The following is a 21,452-nucleotide window of genomic DNA, read 5'->3' on the forward strand; positions in this document are numbered from 1 at the left end:
AGAGAATCTTAAGCAGGCTCCATGCCCAGTATGGAGCCCAACATGGGGCTCGATCTCAAAATCCTGAGATCATGACCTGAGCCAAAATCAAGAGTCGGATGCTTAACTGACTGAGCTACGCAGGCGCCCCTGAAAAGGTACTTTTAAGTATTTAACCAACATTTATCATGTGTCCTTAAAAAAAAAAGAAAGAAAAGAAACTTCCAGGTCAGAAAATGTGCCCATGATTTAATGTTAGAAGTTAGTCCAAAGTGCCCCACGCCCAGCTCCCCTACAGTGGTTTCCATGTTCACCAGTGAATCCACAGAAAGAACTCCGGAGTTGTTAGGGCATCTTGTAAGGCTTATTAAGAAAAGAAGAGAAGGTCGAGGGGATGTAAATGATGCAGTGCAGCTGGACTCATTTGTATTATACTTTAAAATAGTTATCCTATTTCAGATTGTAATGAATAGTACATTTCCAACCCATCAATATTAAAGTGATTTCTGAACTCATTTTAGAATGCTTTATATTGCCTCATGAAGGAAGATCACCAAGCAAGAGTTCTTTAATTGTCCCCATTTATAATGTACTAGCATTTTCCCTTAAGACGGGAACATTCAGCTTCTTGCTGACATCTTCGAATGACCCTTTCATTGAAGGGTTGTGTCAAGGCATTTTAAAAGAAAGTCATTCATGGGGTAGCATCAGTCTCCCAAGGTTCTGCCTTTCAGAATAGGATTCTAGCATTCCAGTGCAGGTGTTCTGGACTCACTTAAAAATAATTATCTTCACTTCCAAATCATACTCCTCTGCGAGTAAAAACTCTATCCATCTTGGTCTCGATTTTGAGCGAGGGCTATTAATCAGACTCGCAGCAGGACTTCCTTCCGCTCCTGTGTAATGGCTTTACAATGAGCAAACATTAATTAAATCAAGAACCCCCTTTCCACTTACCTCCAGGAATTGTTCTGAGTATTAAGAGTGATTCATTGGTCCGCCTAGTAACTGTATCAGCATTCCCTTGAAATCTCTTTGTTGTATTTTTCAATTCACTCAGTTTCAATGTGATACCTATTTAAAGGGGGGGGAAAATTGTCCTCTTTGAGGATAACCTACTCAAAAGTTGCTTAGGCAATAGGTTCCTTCATCACTCTGACCCATCTACAGAATCAACAGCTTTCTACAGACACCCCCCCAATATTGAAATTTTTCCAACAAGACTTAGCACCACTCATTATAGAAATGAAGAGTGTTTTTAGCTTGCTTGATCATTTTTTCTATTTCACTTGTTGCCCTTCTCCCAAATATTTCTTCTTGAATTGCATGTCCAATTTAATTTAGAGCTCAGGTGAAGACTTGTGTTTAAATCCCTCAGTCTTAATCATTCGCTAACTTCCTGCCTATACCTAAATCTTGTCCACCCCTCTTCTCTGGGTTGTAAAACCCCAAAGGTTGTCCTACTCAGGAATCTTCCCCCGTGCCCAGCCCCGCTTCCCCAGCCAGGGCCCCTCCCCTCCCCCATCCTCTCACAGCAGGACACAGGACACGTGCTCAACTCAGCCTCCTTCAAGTCTGATCAAAGCTGTGGGATCAAAGCTTTTACTTTTAATATTTCTGTTTATAATACACACATCTCACTGCTGGACACACAGTTAAAAAATGAATTATGGATAAAATACCTGATGAACACGACGGTTTTAAAATTTTAATTGCCAGAAAGTTCATATTTGGTGGCCTCTGACACACCTTTCGCCGTGTAAGCTGAAACCACGGCCCATCAACACCGATGCTAGAATTTGTGTTTCATCTGCTTTACGATCAAGTGTGAGGGACTTTCTATTCCATAAGATGATGACATAAAATTTAAATTGTGTCACTCACAGAAAACAAAAACTATGCACACATCTGGGCCCTTGGCTCAAACAGCTAGGGGAGGATCCAGTACAGGCATGGAAGTATTCTTAGAGGGGTGTGAGCTTGGTTTATAGCCCTGTCTACTCCTACAGGAAGGGACTTGATATTTTTGATTAGAATATATTAAGGTGAAAAGTGTATGTTTTTCTCACACCACAGATTCCTGCTGCCATTTTGTGTTGTGTTTACAGGACAGCCCTTACACATGTGAAATCATTGCTTACTGAACCCTTCAGGAAGAACTCACTGCATTGGGATTTCTTGAAAAACTGATAAATCTATTATGATTTAAGTCAATAATGATTTAATGAGAAGTTACCATGAGTCTAACATTATATTAGCCCTGTTTGGCAACATTGGCAAAAGAAATGCATCACATATAATACAACTCTTCAAGAAACTGTGAAACAGTTGATATGAATAGGGGAGCATGTGAAACCAAAGAGAACTTGACACACACTGCGAAACACTGACAGCCCATGAGCTAAAACCGTGTGTGGAGGATTCAGGTACCAAAGAAGGCTCAATGAGTCTTTGGAAGATTAGAGGTGCCCGCATATTAAGAAAAGTCACTAAAATAAAAATTTAAAACTAAAAATTTAAATATGATGTTTCTATGACAGGAAATTGGAATGTCATTGTGACAAAGAAGGGTTCATGTTCAGATTTCCCCAGGAAAGGAGAATGTTCCAGCAGTATGCTCAGAGAGTCTTATTCACTCTGCTTATCAATACAGTCCAAGCTAGAAACTTACCTTGATGCTTTCTGCTCAGGCTGTTGCCTTCTTTTAGAAATCTGGAACTGCGCTGGAGAGCCACTTTCCCATTAGAAACAAGGGATTCTGAGAACTGGAAAACAGGACACTTTAAACATGACAATGGCGGGGAGATGGGGGGAGCGGGTGTGGGAGGAGGGGCAGGTGGACTCCTGCTGGAGATGAGGACAGCAATTCTATCAGAATAGTCTCTGGTCTAGTTCCAAACATGGGAGTCCACTAGGTAATGGGTAGGGACAATTTAAATTGTCCTAATTCATGGCTGAGGAGAAAGAACACAAACCATTTTTAAATATATAAAGACAAAACCCAGACATTAAGTGAAGATTTCTCTAAAGAGAAGATGTCTCAAGTAGATATCAAGAAGCATTATCCTTTCATTATAAGAAACTGTGAGATTTTCCTCATTACCACATCACCAGTCCCTAGTCTTCGTAAAGAAGTATTTATGACCTTAAGGGGGGCCAGGGTAGCTCAGTGGGTTCAGTGGCTGACTTTGGCTCAGGTCATGATCGCAGGTCAAGCCCTGCATCAGGGGTCTCCCTTTCCCTCTGCTCCTCACCCGGCTCATGTTCTCTAATAAATAAATAAAATCTTAAAAAAAAAAAAAAGAAAGTGTCTATGACCCTAAGAAATTAAAACTTGTATCACATGATGACAGAGCCAAACAGCTCTCGCCAGACGAGAATATTGACAAGCATGAATTTAAGCCACTGAGTCTTTGCTCAGCACCTTCTGGAACAATCTCCCACAGTGCCTAGAAAAGGAAGGCACACACTGTGGCCCCCGGGGCAGCTCTCACCAGGCTCACCGTAGTCACTGTCTCGAGAGCATCTTTTGCCACTTTCTCTGATTCTTCAGTCAGGCTCCGAATGTTGGAATGGACGTGGGCTGCGCTGGTGGCATTCGGGGACACGTGTCTAACGCTGCCGAGGCCACTGTGTAAGCAGCATGTTTACAGATGTTGGCACAAATTAAATGGAACTTGCTCACTATTCCTGAAAGCTTCCCGGTTTCTCACCCTTAGAAAAGTTCAAGGAGTAACAACACAGGGATTCCGTCATCTTGGAAAGCAGTAGCTACAGTCACGAGAACACTCAGAAGTGCTGTTTAATTAACACCCGAAGAAGGGGCTACTGCTGTTTCCTATGGTTTTAACCATCCATCAGTTTCCACCAGCTGCCCTTAACATTCTTTCATTTCTTTCAGACCCCCCACATATGTCTGGGGTACCACTGCACGTCTGCCTTGGCTGTAATCTCTCCTGCTGCGCACTTGCTAATTTTCAAAAAGCTTCCTTAAGCTTATATAAGGATGCCGAATCTTGTTCTTCAAAAGGTATATACCAATTTGATGAAATCCACTAAAGGTTTGGGAGGAAGATCAGATAATATTTGAATCATCTGAACTTCAACTCTTACAAGTGGGCAAGTCACTTACGAACTTGCCAACTGGTAATGGTGCAATTTCATCCAGCTCACTCTATCTTGAAAATGAAATCTGACAATTGACATATCTTTGCCTGCTGAGTAACTCACTTCATTTTCTCCCCAAGGTTATCGAGTTGAGTGATTCCCAAACCAGGCACCAGCAGTTACTACTTGATTGGCAAAATTTGGTGATTTATAGATAAAAGATAATAATGTTATTTAAGTTTGTGTAGCATACCACATTGCTCTTACTATTCGTACTAGGTAATATGGGTTTTGTCTTAGCTATGTATGTAGGCAGAATATATTTTTTTTCTCTTTTGGGAAATAATGAAAGCTGATGAAAAGAGAGAAGCTGAGTATCTAATTCCATTTTCTATTACGGATTCCTATAGCATGTGTAGGTGGTAATGCTCCATGCAACACATAATTTATGCAACATTCTATCCTATATCATTTTTAATTGCTTTCCTTGTGTGAGCTAATCTTTTATGGCAGCATTCCTCAAATTGGAAAGATATTTATTTTTCCCTCCCAACACAGAGCAGCACACGGATACCCAGTGAGTCCAGACTTTTTCTACCTATAATTGTAACAAGTTTTTAAGAAATAAATTTACCAATTAACTCACAATATTGTGTGAATCTCTGATAAGGCCGAAATACTAGTTCCTTCATTTGCTGTACATCACATAACATGGGGATCTTTAAAAATGTGACAAAGCCCGGGTCACAATCTTTGAGCGGGAGGAGGACAAGGTGACAAGAGCAGTATTTTTGAAGTTCCCCAGTTTATTCCAAAGTGCAGACAAGTTTGAGAACCACTGTCCTCAAGTCATGCTTCTCATTTGGAAGCGCTTTGTCACAAGTTGAGGACATATTTAACAAATGCTAAAAACATATGTTAAGGTAACTATAAGACAATAGTAGACCTTCAGGAAGTAGAAAATAAAGGGGATGGTGTCTTCCAGCTGGGGCAACTACAACCTCCGTCCACGCATAAAGCCAGCCAAATCATAAGCTCCAGAAGGACAAGATTTGTAAAGAAATCAATGTCTTCATTCTGTCCAACCTAACAAAGCCCCAAGCACTTAGTAGTTACTTAACAAGGCCTTAATGTCTTGATATCATAGTATTTGTTTTCCTCCTATCCAGTTCAGTGTGCATTTTCCCCATCATATGCGGAAGGATAACTACATTACCAGACATGGGAGGAAATCCTTCCCCCATGAATAAAATAGGAGTCTTCATTTGTAGACAAAAGAAGAGTGACTCAACACTGTGATCAAAGCGGCCATTCTTACTCTCTTTGCTCCACAGATCACCCACCCTGGGATTCCTGCAAGTTCTGCTCTCACCTGTCCAGAGCAACTGCTAGTCTCTGGAGCTCAGCTGCATGGTCCTCTGCTCTGTAGACAAGGTCAAGTGCTTTTCTTTTGGACATCTGCATGACCAGATCATCTACGTGGTGCCTGATTTTGGCAGTCCATAGAAGCAGCTCATCCCGGTGACGCTCTAACTGCTATGTGGAGAAATTCAGATTGTGAGTATATATGCACCTACTGAACAATGTACCTGTGTACATGTGTATGAGGCGTGTGAAGACACTTGGAGCTGTAACTTACTGCCAGAGCATCCCGCTCCTCCGCTGCAAGGGCACGGACAGCCTCTAGCAATCTTCTCCCTCTGGCAATTAGTGTCGAGGTCAAGTTTTGCTCTTCTTGAACACGTAGCTGCTTTTCCTGGGACAAAAAAAATCACCTTTGAGGATGCTTCAAAAAAAGCGAGCCAGTTTCTGAACGTTAGTACCTGACACTATGTGCTGCAGTTAGAACTTGGGGCTCATCTTGAAAGAAGCTAAAAATGGTATTATTGACATAGGGGAGCTGGGCTCCCAGCCCTGAGAAGGAAGCAGACCGTCCTTCTGAAGACTCACGCGGAATTCTTGCAGGTTGGCCTGGGCAGTGTGCACCAGGCGGTCGCTCTCCCAGGCCTTCACCTCAGCTTCCCTCGCGAGGTCGCCCGCTGTCTGCAGCTCACTGGTGTGTTTTGAGAGGAGGCTGCTTGCGGCTGCTTTTAAGACCTCCAACTCTCTCTGTGGCTTCTGGTAATTCTTCTGAATTTGTGACAATAAAGCTTCAGCAGCCCTGTTAAATATAGATGGTGTAGGTAGTAAGTACTGAACAACAACGCTCCTGTGGTGAACGGACAGCGAAAGACTGCATTTCCTTCCCTTGTGTCTTCTTGCCATCATGAGTGGCACATCGTTACCTCTTAAAGGGAGTAATTTTTCTAAGACAGCTTATAGGCATGGTCTATTTACACTTTGTCCTTCACAAGCAATCTTTGTTCACAAACTTCCTAACATATTTTAGTAAAGGAATTAAAAGAAATCATTTCTGTGGGTCGGGATGCAGAAAATTGGGACCACAGTCTGTGGATGATGACAACTGCCATCATGCTTTTCAGTACAGCAAGAAATGGAAAAGAGGCCATTCAGTGATTTGCTTCATTTGCTATGAAGTTATAAATGTATTTAGAGGACATAAAGGTTTTTCTGCAGCTAGTTAAAAAATAGATTTTATAAAAACTGAAAATTCAAATGCCAGAAAGATCTAATTTGTACCACTGGAAAGAGCGAGCTTTAGGAAATCAAAAGATATGTTTTCCTATTCTTTTGCAAATATGCTATCAAATTGCTTGTTTAAATCAATTTTGAATTTAAAGTTACACAGAATAATACAATTTTCACACTATAAACCTTCACAGGGGTTGAATACATCCAATTAACTTCCTGCTTCAATTTGTCAGGAAAACTTTGAAATTTCATGGAAAATGCCTTGTAAGTCACCCTCAGATTCCACAGACATCATAACGCTGGCCTAAGACAGAAAACATTTTCCAAAGGTACATACTTAAACACTGACATCGTTGGAACATCACCAGGAATTATTTAAACATTCTTACAACTTCTCATAATTAGGATACAGGCAACAAGAACTAAAAGTACATGGGAAACACACAAGTAAATCCAATATATTTCTGATGTCTGACCATGGATCCCTTCATACCATTAAACAAAGAATCTGAGAAATTTTTTTTTTTTCAAAGATTTTATTTATTTGACAGAGACATAGCGAGAGAGGAAACACAAGCAGGGGGAGTGGGAGAGGGAGAAGCAGGCTTCCCGCAGAGCAGGGAGCCCGACGCGGCGCTCGATCCCAGGACCCTGGGATCACAACCTGAGCCGAAGGCAGACACCTAACGACTGAGCCACCCAGGTGCCCCGAATCTGAGAAATTTTAAAACAGAGGTCAACTTTTCATCTATGAAGTGGCTTTACCACCTAACCTGTGATCACAGGCAATGACAGAATCATCAATGACTTGATGAAGATTAAAAACAAAAAACCTCAGCAGCACCTGGGGACCTCAGACCACACGGGGCTCGATCCCAGGACCCTGAGATCATGACCTGAGCCGAAGACAGACGCTTAACTGACTGAGTCCCCCAGGCGCCCCAGGACACATTTCTTTAATGAGGCAGCTTTGGATAGGTCTGAGGAACCCCAGCGTGGAAAACAGCTGGGAGACACAGGCACGATGGTGAGGTAAAGTGTGCTGTCAGTGGTACGGTGTGCAGCAGGGAAGCAGCAAGCCGGATTCTGCCCTCCTTTGCCAGCCGTGGCTGGTGTTTGCAAGTGGCCCCACTGTTCCCTAGCCAATAACGGTGGCTCGCTGCCTCGACCATTTGTGCAAGCAAGGTGGTTTATGCTGAACACCTGCCTTCCTTCGCGGAGTCTGGAATTTGGTCTGTGCTAGGTGGAGGGTGCATATGGGGCTAGCCACCAAGAAACACCTTGGATGCTGAACTTCTAATGGCCTTCCCCAGGCAGAAACATTACACATGCGGTGCTGCATTTTCCTTGCTGGGGGCAGAGTGTGATGTGACCCCCTCATGAGGGCGAGAGAGCTTAGGGAATGCTGCACAGATTCTTCCAGGCTCTGCTGTGTCTCTTCCCTGTATATCCAGCTGTGCATCCTTAATACATCACCTAAGAAATCTTGGCCGGGAGTCCTGAAGGTCCTAGGGAAACTCTGAATGCGGGCATGGTCTTGGGGACACCAATACAAGCATGATAAGCAATTGCAAGGTGTGATAAATATTCTCACCTATAAGAATGCCATACTTCAGGGTAAATGACCAGTTTTCTAAGAGTTATAATAAAGCAGATACATAATTCCTAAAATAATCTGTGAAATTTGAAATGGCATAAATACACAGGGATTATCTATGAAAAATAGGAAAGAGGAGGCCAGAGAACACATTTTAAACTCTTAAATTTTTTTTTTACAAATAATATAATCAATTTAATATATTTAGTACATTCAGATTTTTAAGGCTTTTCTTTAAAATTTGGACAATATAGGGGCGCCTGGGTGGCTCAGTTGGTTAAGCGACTGCCTTCGGCTCAGGTCATGATCCTAGAGTCCCGGGATCGAGTCCCACATCAGGCTCCCTGCTCGGCGGGGGGTCTGCTTCCCCTTCTGCCCTCTTCCCTCTCGTGCTCTCTGTCTCTCATTCTCTCTCTCAAATAAATAAATAAAATCTTTAAAAAAAATTTTTTAAAAAATAAAAAAATAAAATTTGGACAATATAATAATTCTTTAGGATAAAAAAAGCCATATTATATATTCAAAGAAAAAATTTCCCAAGCTTCTCTAATTAATTAATAAAGGACATGTTAACTTAGGAACTTATAACAAAGTGAACAATGATTAAATTTAAATGTTTTTATTCACATGTATGATAAATACTGTCCCCTAATAAAAAAAACCAATGACATTGTCTTTCAATCTGTCAAACTCACTAAAAAATTCATGTGTTTCTTTTCTACATCATGTGTTGACATGGTATAGGATGCAGGATGTAAAAATCAATTTAATAGACCTTAAATAATTTCACACATATGCAGAATCTTGGATAAATGGTTAAAATTATAGATGAACTCTTAAATTTTTAAAAAATAAAAGGTATCTTTAGTAATGATTTCACTCAAAAGTTAAAGAGAGAGATCAGCAATCTTCCGGATAACTTTATTCCAAATAGAAACAAAAGAGCTATACCAGAGAAAGGGTGGTGGAGGGCTTAGCAGGTGAGGCAGATCAGGGGTGTGGAGGGAATAGGGTGGGAGAGGGGCCACCCTGCCTTCTCCCCTTCTTTGCAAATACTTAGAAAATGAACTCCTCCCAATTGGGCTATGAGCTCCAAGTGGGCAGGAAGGCTCTGTTCTCCTTTGTGTCCCCAACTCCTAGCACAGTGCCTGTCACCTGGGGATTTCAATCTATCTGATGAACGAACGAACGAACGAACGAACTGATTGTGGAGGGGTAATGGTGGGAGAAGACATCCCCACAAATGATTCCCAGGAATCTCCAGGGGATCTTCATCTTTAATAAGCTCCTGCATCTTTAATAAGACTCTGATGCACAGCCAAGGGAAGGAACAATGAAAGGACACACCATGCATGGCGGGGGTGGGGGGATGGTGTCAGGAAACAGTGGGACCAGCCAGGGAGCCTGGGCAAGCTGGAGAAGGATGGAGCTGGAATCAAATACACGACATTTATATGTAATCCTGGAGGCAGCGGGGAGCTAAGGATGGTTGGGAAGCAGAGCATTGCAGTGCTGAGCCTGAAGAATGGTGGGTTCCTGGTAAGACCTGCATGGAAGTGTGAGCCCCTTTCCCTCCACTGCCTACTTCTGCCATGCATTTCAGGGGAAGGGAGGATGCACATGAGTGGTCAGGGTCAGGGGAACATGGTCATAATGTAGCAGAGGTGTCTGACCTGGCCACTAAAACTCTACCCACCCGTCTTTTCCAGACTGGGTCTCAAGTGGTTCTTCCTTCTGTGTTGGGTTGGAAAATCAGGGTTTAGAGTGACACAGATTTAAGTGTGTGGTCTGGTCTCATATTATCATGGAGGCTTAACATCGGGCAAGGTACTTAGAGTCTCTGGGCCTGTTTCCCCAGCTAGCTCCTCCCCAACCTCACAAAGCAGCTGAGCAGATTATGTGACAAGATGAGAGCAGTGAACCCTGTGCCCTCCCCAGCCCAGAGCAAGTGCTCCCAGATGGTAGCCCTCTTCCTCATTTCCTGGGACCTTGCCCTCCTCTCATCTCCCCTTGGGGGCATTTATTATTAGTTCTGGGCCCTCACCAATGTTCTAGTGACTATTTTACTAGTTCTCTCTCCAAATGCCATCTGACACTTGTTTTTCACCTAACAAATCAACAACAATGTCAAAAATCATATTCAATGTTGAAGAAAGACGTAAGCTCAACTTTGCAGTGTGTTGCCGGTGGAAGCGTAATGGAATTGTTTTTTAAATCTTTAGAAAATAATTTGGAAATGCAAGTCAGGAGTCTTCAAAATGCAAATTCCATGATTTCACTTCTTATTATCTACCCTAATAAGATAATAGTGTAAAATAGAGGAGAATATTTTTGTCTAAGATGTCCATCACAACATTATTTAAAATAGCAAAATATATTAATATAGGTTAAATATCACACTACAGGGAATGGCACTATGATGGCATATTGTGTAACTGTTTAAACCCTACTGAAGATATTTATCAGAACCAGGAAGAAAGACAGCTTGTGCTACATTACATCAAGTAATAACTGTGAAAATACTAAGAAAAAAAAGCCTGAAAGGAAATACAAGTTCCTCGTGAGCATGTCTCACAATTCTCTGATCTGTCACTCCACAGGGTGGTTTTCCATGAGAGTTTGAACAACTGAGTTAAATCATTTCGGCATAATGTCAATCTGTCTTAGAGCTTACAGCCCAGGGAACAGCCACTAAACTGTATTTTCTTCCATGAGAATTTACGGCATTATACTTGATCTTCAATAAATATAGCATTGTGAGGTTCTTTTGTTTGTGCTAGGTGGAAATATTGTTCCGGAGTCACAGGGAAAAACCAAGCCTATGGCACAAAGAGAGATATTGGCACTGATTATACTTTTCTCTGTTTAGAGTGGATGGCACCCATTGTTTCATTTGACAATTGTGCCCCTCTCTTTATGACATTCTGCCCCCGTGAGAGTGTTCTTTCCTTCCCCTCCTTGCATACATCTCCCTCCCCTCAGCATTCAAGTTCCTACCTCTAATTGCTTGTGTCATGAATGGTATTTAGAAACTTACTTGAGTTCCAGTATGGCATTTTGGTGCAACTGCATGAAATGGCTTTTCTGTATGATTTCCAGCAAAGATGTAATATTCTTTTGCATATTCTGAAGAGTAGAACTGGGTAGCTGGAAGTCTTCATCCAAGGTCTGATTTAGAGTTGCTGCTTTTTCAATAATTTCTATGGAGACAAGTCATCAATCATTTAACAGGTCTCTCAAAAGTGGACAGCACTAAAATGAAAAAACTTAGAAACTTCTTCACTGAGGCCGGCTTCATTCACCCAAATGGGTTGAACCTCAGGCCAGCCCATATATCCCAATGTGCTCTGGTTGTCCCTTATCAAAATACTCATGGACTTGAGGTTACTGGTTGATTTAATGTTGGTCTGCCCCAGTGTCCATAAACTCGTAAGGTCTGGGGTTGCCATGTTTACCTCAGCATTTCCTGCACCTGGCACAAACATCTGCACATAGAAGCACTTGGTAAATATTTACTGCATGAATGAACCACCAATACTCAATACTACTCTTTTTAATAAACACATTATTTGTTCTAATAATTTCCTTACCTCTGGCTCTATAAAGTCTGATTTGTATTGGATTTTGTACCTTTTATATCCTTCAACTAATCCAACAAGAAAAGCAAGGATATGTTTCTGGTAGCCAGAAAACTGAAAATGGCACTCTAACAGCCAAATCAGGTGAGACATCCCAGTACTCTAATATTGCGGGTATCCATTGGGACCACACTGAAGCCCCAAATCCCATCAGCATCTATTCTGGGCAAAGGGGTGGGTGTTGAGAGTTTAGCTCAGCTACACTCCATGGTGTTGCTGCCTTGGTATCCATTTGTTTGGCCAAGCAGCCTGCAGTGACCTTAAACGGACAGTAGTCCCTCATGCAAGCCTGTGCCTAGACAGCCCCGGCAGGGTCACGAGCAAATGTCAGTTCTTGTTATGACCTCCCCAGCAGCACTTGTGACCAACAGCCTCCCCTACCACCCCCAGGGCCTTCTACTTATTGGCCTCTTCGGTAAGACCTCCGTGGGGCTTACCCAATCCCCTCTGTTTTGGTTTGATTGACCAACCTAGACTTAGCCTGGGACCCCAAAAGACTCCACCAAAGAACCTTGATAAAGGCATGTGCCCAGGTCCTATCTCTCCCTTTCATTGCCTGCCCCCTGCCTTGACCTCTCCTGTATGGCCCCTCAAAACATGGCAGGTACTTCCTCCTGGACCTGTGAGTAATAAACTTCTGTATTTCATTTTCTCTTGTGGTCTGTTGTGGGAGTTTGGCTCACCATCCAGCACCCTGTGCTCCACTTAGTAAGTGTTAATTTCACAAATTCATAACAGATGGAGAGGCACGATGTCTACTTGATCCTTAGGAACTAAATATAAGGCATTAGAAAGAAAATTAAAAAGCATCCTTTTTTTTTTTTTTAAAGAAAAAACTCTCAATGAAAGACTATGATCCAGACAATTCAGGATCCCCAACTGTGGCTATTCCAGGCCTTTGGCTCTGGGAAGCCTAGTGCGTGCAAGTCACACACATGTTTAATAAGGTGAATGGAACATTTCCTACCAAATAAGCACAAGCTAGACATTGACCCCAAACCAGACACTGAGCACACTACCTTGGATATTTATCTGCAGCCTCTCAGTAAATGTCATGAGGTCTTGACTCTTGTTGAGGATTCTTTCAGTCGCCCTGGTTACATTTTGGCTACTCGTTAACACTCTGGCGAGCTGACAGAAAATAAAGGCCCCAAGTTAGTTTGACTTGGACTAATATGCAAGCTTTGGTGTTCCAGTCTCTTTTAAGCAACAAAATACATCCCAGAGTCTGGAGTAAAGCTGTACACTGCCTCATGTAAGCCAAGGTGAATATTTCAGGGTGGAAACTGACTAAGGGGCTAATGAAATAATTTACTACTCACTCTATGTGAGAAAAGATGGTATTTTTTTTTTTAAAGAGCCTAATTGGCTATCAAACCACAAACTCCCACCATGTCCATTGTGAAGACCTTATATTCATTTTAGGACCCAAGGAAACAGAATATGGAAATACAATCTTGCTAATTTGTATTGACCATGAGAATTTAGTTGAGGAGTTAAGAACACAGAGTCAGGGGGCTCCTGGGTGGCTCAGTTGTTAAGCGTCTGCTCAGGTCATAATCCTGGGGTCCTGGGATCAAGCCCCGCATCGGGCTCCCTGCTCAGCGGGAAGCCTGCTTCTCCTTCTCCCACTCCCCCTGCTTGTGTTCCCTCTCTCACTGTGTCTCTCTCTGTCAAATAAATAAATAAAATCTTAGGGCGCCTGGGTGGCTCAGATGGTTAAGCGTCTGCCTTCGGCTCAGGTCATGATCCCAGGGTCCTGGGATCGAGTCCCGCATCAGGCTCTCTGCTCCTTGGGAGCCTGCTTCTCCCTCTGCCTCTCTCTCTCTCTCTCTCTCTGTCTCTCATGAATAAATAAATAAAATCTTTAAAAAAAAAAAAATAAATAAAATCTTAAAATAAGAACACAGAGTCAGGCAAACTGAGCCTGAGTGGCTGGAGACCTAGCAGCACCCAAGCCTCACTGATAACATGGAGTAATGTCAACCCTCCTGAGGCTTTACGAGGCTAACATGCCAGCAGCCCAAGGGTAGACACTTAGCTGTCCTCTGCTGTTATTTTCATTAGGAATGTTTTAATTTGTAAAAGGAAAGGTTGTTTGTAATTTTCAGGAGCATAAAGTAACTAGTCTGGTTCTAAAAGTGTTTTCTAGTCAAAATCCAAAGAGAATCTTCTTTAATGGATAGAGAGAATTATTTTAATCAGCTTATCATTTCCTACCAAACGTTCTCTCACTGGGGTACTTAAAGCCACATTTAAACCCTTCAACTCTTCCTAAATCATCCTTAATTCTAAATTAAGAGGAGCCACCCTAATACTTTAGGGTGCGTGTGTGTGTGTGTATGTATTGAGAGACAAAGACTAGATATATATATATATATATGAATATACATATACTATCATATACATATCTATATACACACACAGGTGTAAGTGTGCAAACACACACATGAAATTCAAAAGTGAAAATTATAAATTTGACAATAGGCTTCCCTCACCATCTGCGAATGAGATTCTTTTTTGGGTGGCTAAAAACCATTCATCTGGCCTGGGCTGAACAGAATAAATAATTCTCTGCTGACATCCAAACAGGCTCACTTGACATTCAAACTGCACAAATCAGCAGCACGCGACCCAGGGCCTGAGTGTTGCTCAGAGACCACACACCCGCCCGCCCACCCCTCGGTTCACAGGAGGAAATGAGAGGCTGATGGCTCAGCGACTGCCAATTCTTCCCTCGGCAGAGGTGACAGCAGAAATTAAGTCAGGAGTCTCTTTCCACTAAAGCACAGAAACTGGCAGGGTTAAAACCAATTTGATGACAAAGTACCTGGAGCACTGCTCCTGGGAGGAAGAGGCTGCCCTGATTTAATAGAACCTTCCAGACCGCCCCAATGCAATTGCTTTCAAGGGCTGGGTGGGAAGCAGGCCCTCTAGGTGAAGAATTTACCTCCCCTAGCAGATTGTCTGTTTGTTCTGCAACACCTTCAAGCTGATCTTTTGCCAGTTTCTTCTGTGGATTTTCTTTTAATAAAGCTTCCTAAAAAGAACAAAGTAAACAAATTACAGTGCTTCAAAATAAATTTGCTGGCTCCTGACTAAATCACTTTTGTTGTTCACAGAAATTCTTCTTTCCTTGAAATTGCATTAAGAAATAAAATGAATCACATTTACTTAAGTGTTGATTAGAGTAACATGCTTCTGTACTGCCATTTTTTGCATTACATTTCCTATATAGATATGAACTCCAAGTCTGTTGTGTTATGCAGAATCTGGGGTAAGTCTGATTTAATTTCAGTATCAGAGTCATATAAGTTTTCACTATAATTGCTAACATCTTAAAAATGCTGAAATACAAAAGTATTATATACAGAAAAGTCTTTATGATTCCTAACAATTCAGTGCTTAATTTATGCTAACACTCCTCTAATTTTTTACTTGTATGATTTTATTTAAGCCTTATAACAAGCCTGGGAAGAGGCTGTACTATCGTGAAGGGTCAGGGGAGTTAAGTAAGTTGCCCACGGAGGCTGTGTAGGTGGAAACAATGAATAGTTTAAGAGTTCACCTGCATACTTTATATAAACATAAAAAGTTGCTTAAAAAATTAACAAAGTCGGGGTGCCTGGGTAGCTCAGTCGGTTGGGTGTCTGACTCTTGATTTTGGCTCAGGTGATCATCTCGAGGTCGTGAGATTGAGCCCCACATTGGGCTCCGTGCTGGGTGTGGAGCCCACTTAGGATTCTCTCTCTCTCTCTCTCCCTCTCCCTCTGCCTCTGCCTCTGCCTCTCCCCTGGCTCTTTCTCTCTTTCTCTCTCTCTTCCTCAAATAAATAAATCTTTTAAAAAATTGACAAAGTGGTTTAAATAAGAGCAAGTCATTCAAAAACAGTTAAAATTTAAATTAAGTATCTTACTTGATAAATTTAAAATATAGTTATATTGCTAGGGTCCATATGACAAAATAGTATTGATTGATTGTGTCTATAGTGAGTGGAAATTTAAACTTTTTTTGAGAATTTTTTTGTCTTTCAAAAACATTTTTTTCCATTTGAGGAAAAATAATATAAAAAACATCTCTTAGAGTTCCCTAACCTTTCTTTATGGCCATTATTTCTATAGAGAAAGACCACTATAAACAGGAATGGATGGCTGGAGCAGCCAGATTCTCTCTCTCTCTCTCTCTCTCTCTCACACACACACACACACCCCTAAGGAAATGTTAAGTCTAAGAAAAGCTTTTATAGAGAAAAAAAAAAGGCATTCAGGAATGACTATCCTTTTTATTACTACATGACACAGTGAATTGATTATCTCAAATTCTCATGCAAAGTTTTAAGCAAAATTAAGAATCTCATTTTTTTCCAATTAGAAGTAAAAATGCTTACAGAATACAAAATACTGAAATTTCTTAACTTCCCACCCCTTTTTTGGACCCAGATCCTTTTTAACTAAACATAAAACTATGATTTAACCCCCAGAGATTTTTAGATAGACTTCTAGGGAAGAGAAATTTTGTGGCTTACAAATCCAGTTAAGAATAATACATTTACAGAAAACAATTGATCTTCAGCATATTCCAGCATTAAAGAAGATACCATCCATGTTTTTTTTTCTTCCTCTGTATTTGTATTAAGACAGCTGCTTTCAAATATCCACAGAGGGGTGAGTGGACTCTGTCTTATCCCAAAAGGCAGAAGGGCGGTTGGGGAGAAATTGATATGGAGACATCTATGGAACAACACTTGAACAATTAGAGCGGTCCCATAGGAGAACAGGTTAGCGTGGGGATGGTGAAGTCCCCAGTCACACTGCAGAGAAGCCTAGATGCCAGGAATGAGGCTTCCACACTTGTGAGAGGACAGACAGAATGACAGAACACTGTCCTCACCAACTCTCTTACTTGGGGACACAGGTTTCTACCAATCTCTGTATTCCCAGTACCTACCCGGAGAGATTTCGTTGTATTTTCCAGGGTTGACAAAATTCCATACGGAATAGGGATAACACCGGTGAGGTTCACAGAGAGGATGGTGTCACCAACATCCCCTAAGTCATTCAGCAGCACACCTACACACTCATCATCACAAGCTAGAAGAAAAAGCAAGCTGAAGTCAGTGCAAGGTGGTGTGCACAGTTTTGCATGGATTTGCACAAGCCATTTTGCAAGAATAACATCCACGAGCAGAGTACAGGACAAGGCTTGCACAAACCACATCCAGTCTCATTCCCCCACCACCTGTGTGCCGGGAGGTAAGCGGCAAGTACTGAGCCTCTTCTCAGACGATGCCACTGAGCCTCAAATCAGATCAGTGACTTCCCCGGGGTCCCACAGAAAGAAACAACTGATGCCCAGCACGGATCCCAGGCCTGGTGCGTGTTTTCTTCTACCGCTCTGACCTTCACAGTGCATTTGCTCTGGATCTTTGACTGGGACCAACAGCAATGAATTCCAAATGCATTTCCTTTCAGAGCCTGGTCTGTCCTTTCCTCAGAGAGTTTGCAGACACATCTACTTAATCCTGCTGGTGCCATAGCAGGAACACAATGGAGAGAGAGAAAGCTCTTTAAACACTGAGAGGAGGAGAATACCCACAAACACAATCGCTTTCCAGGAGAATGTGCCTCGGTTTGCATTCCTCGCATCGGAGCCCCGCGGCACCCGGCCTGCAGATGCACTGCCCGGACCTGTGGTCACAGTCCCCGTGCACAGAGCCACGCGGGCTGCAGTCACACCTCTGGCAGGTGCCACCCGGCACTCGAGGGTTCCCGTGATAGCCTGAGGAGCACCTACAGAGAGGAAGATGCACAGGTGTGCACTGTAGTATCAACACCAGCCGACAGATACACCAGCTCCCCGCCAAGGACAGCGACCCTTTCTGCCAAATGAAATACAAGGAACAAGGGCCCATCGACCTCATTCTACATTTTATGTAGATACTGGCTCGGAAGAGTAATAAGATCCCATATCAGTCACGCACATCCAAACTGATAAGTCTCCCAAATCACGTCAGTAAATATGTCCTGTCCGTCGGAATGCGACGGACTTGCCTAGCGACTTCCGCGGGGCGCCCCCTAGCGTACCTTTCGCAGTACTGTCCTTCGTAGCCCAGAACGCAGGCGTCACAGCGGAAATCGGCGTCGCCTTCCAAGACGCAAGTGGGGCTGAAACTAGAAGGGAAAAAATCGTGTTTTGAATTCTCAGATCTACAGCTTCAAATCTTCCTTATGCGACTTATTCATTACTCTTAGGATACACGATACTGCTCTGAAAGTGAAGGGATTACACCAGACAACATTTTCAGGGCTGAAAATCTAGTGGGGGCAAAAAGAAGGAAAACAAACACGTGATCAACACAAGCACGTGCATCTCTCATATCCAAAAGATACTCACTGCACACCCGTCCAGTGACAACCGTGTGCGCGCGGAGGGGAAGAATGGACACATTGCAACGAATCAGTACCATCCCACACGGGACAATGAATTAGTCACCAAACAAGCAAGCTTTCCAGGAGGAAAGGGTCTTGTTCTGTGACGGCAGGGCATTATCACCTGGCTCATGACATGGAGGAGCCATGTGATACGCCATTAGAAGCAAAATGACAGAGCCACTCAAAATGTAATAATCCTTTCAGATCCCCTCACTCAGAGATTCAGCTTTTGTCTCCTTCCTCTCCACAACCTCTCCCTCCGCATTTTAAATTATCAAGGAGCCTTGCGCCATCTAGAGGCTCAGATGGGTACCTGCAAGCCGCTGAGAAAAACCGTGGGGGGTGTCTGGTGTTTTGACTTGTGCTGAGTTTCCAGAATGACAGACAGGGTTCTCTATCAGCCCCACTTCAGTTCGGGCTTTTTCTTCCTCTTTAAAAACTAAAGGGGCAGGCTTAGTGGAAGCACGAGATATGTAGAAAGTAAAGCACGTCTGCTATGGGCTCGCAGATGCAGAGCTCACACAGAGGTTTCTGACCCTCACAGTCGCTTCCTAACGTGTAAAATTTATTAGTGTGCACTCTGGTGTTGGTTAGAACTTTTTGATTGAAGTAAAATATTCAAACAGTACACAAATGTGCAAAGTAGGAGGTGGAATATCCTTTCAAACATGTCTCTGGGCTCATATAGCCATGGAACTATGGATATGGATACACGTGGAGATAAGAATTTTCACCAAAATAGCATGTTTTCTCCAATTCTGCACATACAGATATACCTTATTCTTGTCTCAGTGTTTGTACAATCTTTCACTGTAGGTGTGCACCACGATATATATCAATCAATTCCCTGTACATAGGTATTTCGGTTTCCCTTGCAATTGCTGGTGAGAATAAGCAATGCCAAAATATATCCATCTTTACACACAAATGCAAATATTTCTATAACTTAGATGACAGGAATAGAATTGATGAGTCAAAATTTATAATACATATTTAACACAAAAAGTTAAATAGTAGTGACTATAAATTTTAGGAGGCTTGATAGTTTAGAAGGAAGTTAACAGTACCTCTCATTTAGCACTCACCATCAAGCATCACTTACTTGGAGACAATAAAAGAAGATTCAAGCAATGATTACAAAGAAAACTTCATTTTAGTATACCAAAAGTTGGTATTTTATCTGTACACGTTCAATGCCTTGTCAAACCATCTCGGCGATAATGAAATGTTATTTATGAATTACAAGTTCATTTAAACCAAAGAGGACTCACAGATATTCCAATTTCCACATAAAATCTCCGCTTCTTTTTTTGTGTTGAGATAATTCTATCTGAGCATCACAAGTTCAAGGCAGAGCCTGGCCCTGATGTCATCACTATGGAGCATTTCTGCACCTCATCAGTCATCGGCCTATACAAATTCTAACCCACTCTCTTACATTAAACAGGAACTGAATTCTTTGTATCATTATTCATAAACTCAGTAACAATCCATCTTCGGGTATGCTGGATACAGAGGTTGGAGGCTAAAATTATTCTCTGAGAAACAAAACCTGAACATCCTTTCTTGACTTGGTTCCATTTGAACACCCCAATACCAACACAGACTTTATTTTTGAAAAGATTCTCTTCAAATACTGGGATAATGAACACTTTCTCTTAAACTTGGCCTTTCTCAACACATGGAGATTAGTTAAAACAGGCCACCCAGAGAGCCTGGAAAACGAGGCCAAGAAGGAAGCAGCCCAGCTTCGTTGGCACGAGCGTGCGGGCACACCTGCGCAGACTCACCTGGCGGGGCCGCTGCGGGGACAGGCACATGGAGAACAGTCCCCAGTGGAGCCAGTCACCTTCCCGTAGTACCCAGGGGCGCACAGATCACAGTGGTCCCCAGCGGTGCTGTGCCGACAGTTCTGGAGCCCCGGGTTTCAAGAGGAGAGAAGAATGGGGAATGGTTAGAAATCATTCTTACCTGCTAATACCTAAGCAAGCCACTGTTAATGTCAGGTAGTTATATATATATATATATATATATATATATATTTTTTTTTTAAATAGAGAAGGGAGAACATTTTTTTCTTCATATTTTTTAAATCCTGTAAACACTGCCAACTCTGACCTTCATTCATTATAATACAGCCTATAAATTACTAATACATTCTTCTTATGGAAAATATACACAGGGCTAAAATATATATTTTATACACACACACACACACAGGGCTCCTAAGAGCAGTCAACTTTCAGTTCCTTAAAAGAGGGATTTAAAATATATTTGGTTTGAAGCACATGGGTTTTGCACATGGTTCGGGTTCACGGATCACATGTGGGGTGCTGAAAGAAGTGAACAGATAAGATGATTTGGGAAACAGGGAAGAAAATGCCCACTGTTACAGCACCACCAGTGGATTCTTGCAATAACCAAATCACTTCTAGTTACATTTGAGGCCATCATTTCCATGACAGGTCCTACCATCCTGCCATTAAAAAAGTTTTTGAAGCTAAAAGAGCAAGTTTATGTTGACATCCATTTCCAAGGTGAAATCTGCTTTGGCCCAGTTGAATCACTGTCCATGCAATCCCTGGGCACTGGATTCTGTGTCGGATGGAGGGATAGAAAGACGGGTAACACTGGCAAACTGAAGCAGACTCTATCCCTGGCAGCAAGAGAGGCTATAGAAAGACACCCTTTTATATGTTTTAAACACTATTTTCAAGTTCCTTTTTTTTTTTTAATTAATTTATTTGACAGAGAGATAGCACAAGTAGGCAGAGCGGCAGGCAGAGGGAAAGGGAGAAGCAGGCTCTCTGCTGAGCAGGGAGCCCAACGCGGGACTCAATCCCAGGACCCCGGGATCATGACCTGAGCCGAAGGCAGACGCTTAACCGACTGAGCCACCCAGGCACCCCTCAAGTTCCTTTTGATTAAAAAATATTCCAGTATTTTCTGTTTTAAAATTATGTTCCTATCTCACCTGATGGAAGTAGATTTTACTAGGATCCACGTGATCCCTAAAAGTGCTATCTCTTTAGAAGTAAAATTTGCAACCACTCTTAAAAAGAATGTGTTAAATACTTGTTTTAATGATACAATATAAATCTGATGAAA

At 42.2% G+C, this 21,452-nt stretch overlaps 1 protein-coding gene across 1 annotated transcript in view; it reads right to left on the bottom strand.

Annotated features, from left to right (window-relative positions):
• The window catches only part of LAMA1 (laminin subunit alpha 1), a 164,226-nt gene that overhangs the window by 38,368 nt on the left and 104,406 nt on the right, over positions 1 to 21,452 (bottom strand). The window contains exons 30-42 of the mRNA XM_064578796.1: positions 20,135 to 20,256; positions 17,997 to 18,083; positions 17,509 to 17,702; positions 16,861 to 17,003; positions 14,864 to 14,953; positions 12,933 to 13,044; positions 11,313 to 11,475; positions 6,037 to 6,247; positions 5,726 to 5,842; positions 5,459 to 5,622; positions 3,483 to 3,609; positions 2,651 to 2,744; positions 937 to 1,053 (exon numbers count right to left, since the gene is read on the bottom strand). Of these exons, the coding sequence (XP_064434866.1) occupies positions 937 to 1,053; positions 2,651 to 2,744; positions 3,483 to 3,609; positions 5,459 to 5,622; positions 5,726 to 5,842; positions 6,037 to 6,247; positions 11,313 to 11,475; positions 12,933 to 13,044; positions 14,864 to 14,953; positions 16,861 to 17,003; positions 17,509 to 17,702; positions 17,997 to 18,083; positions 20,135 to 20,256 (1,741 nt within the window). The remainder of the gene's footprint in view (positions 1 to 936; positions 1,054 to 2,650; positions 2,745 to 3,482; positions 3,610 to 5,458; positions 5,623 to 5,725; positions 5,843 to 6,036; positions 6,248 to 11,312; positions 11,476 to 12,932; positions 13,045 to 14,863; positions 14,954 to 16,860; positions 17,004 to 17,508; positions 17,703 to 17,996; positions 18,084 to 20,134; positions 20,257 to 21,452) is intronic.

The sequence above is a fragment of the Mirounga angustirostris genome, unplaced genomic scaffold (genome assembly GCF_029215605.1).
Source record: "Mirounga angustirostris isolate CCGP_5_RB_7025 unplaced genomic scaffold, mMirAng1.0.hap1 SCAF_14, whole genome shotgun sequence".
Taxonomy (NCBI): domain Eukaryota; kingdom Metazoa; phylum Chordata; class Mammalia; order Carnivora; family Phocidae; genus Mirounga; species Mirounga angustirostris.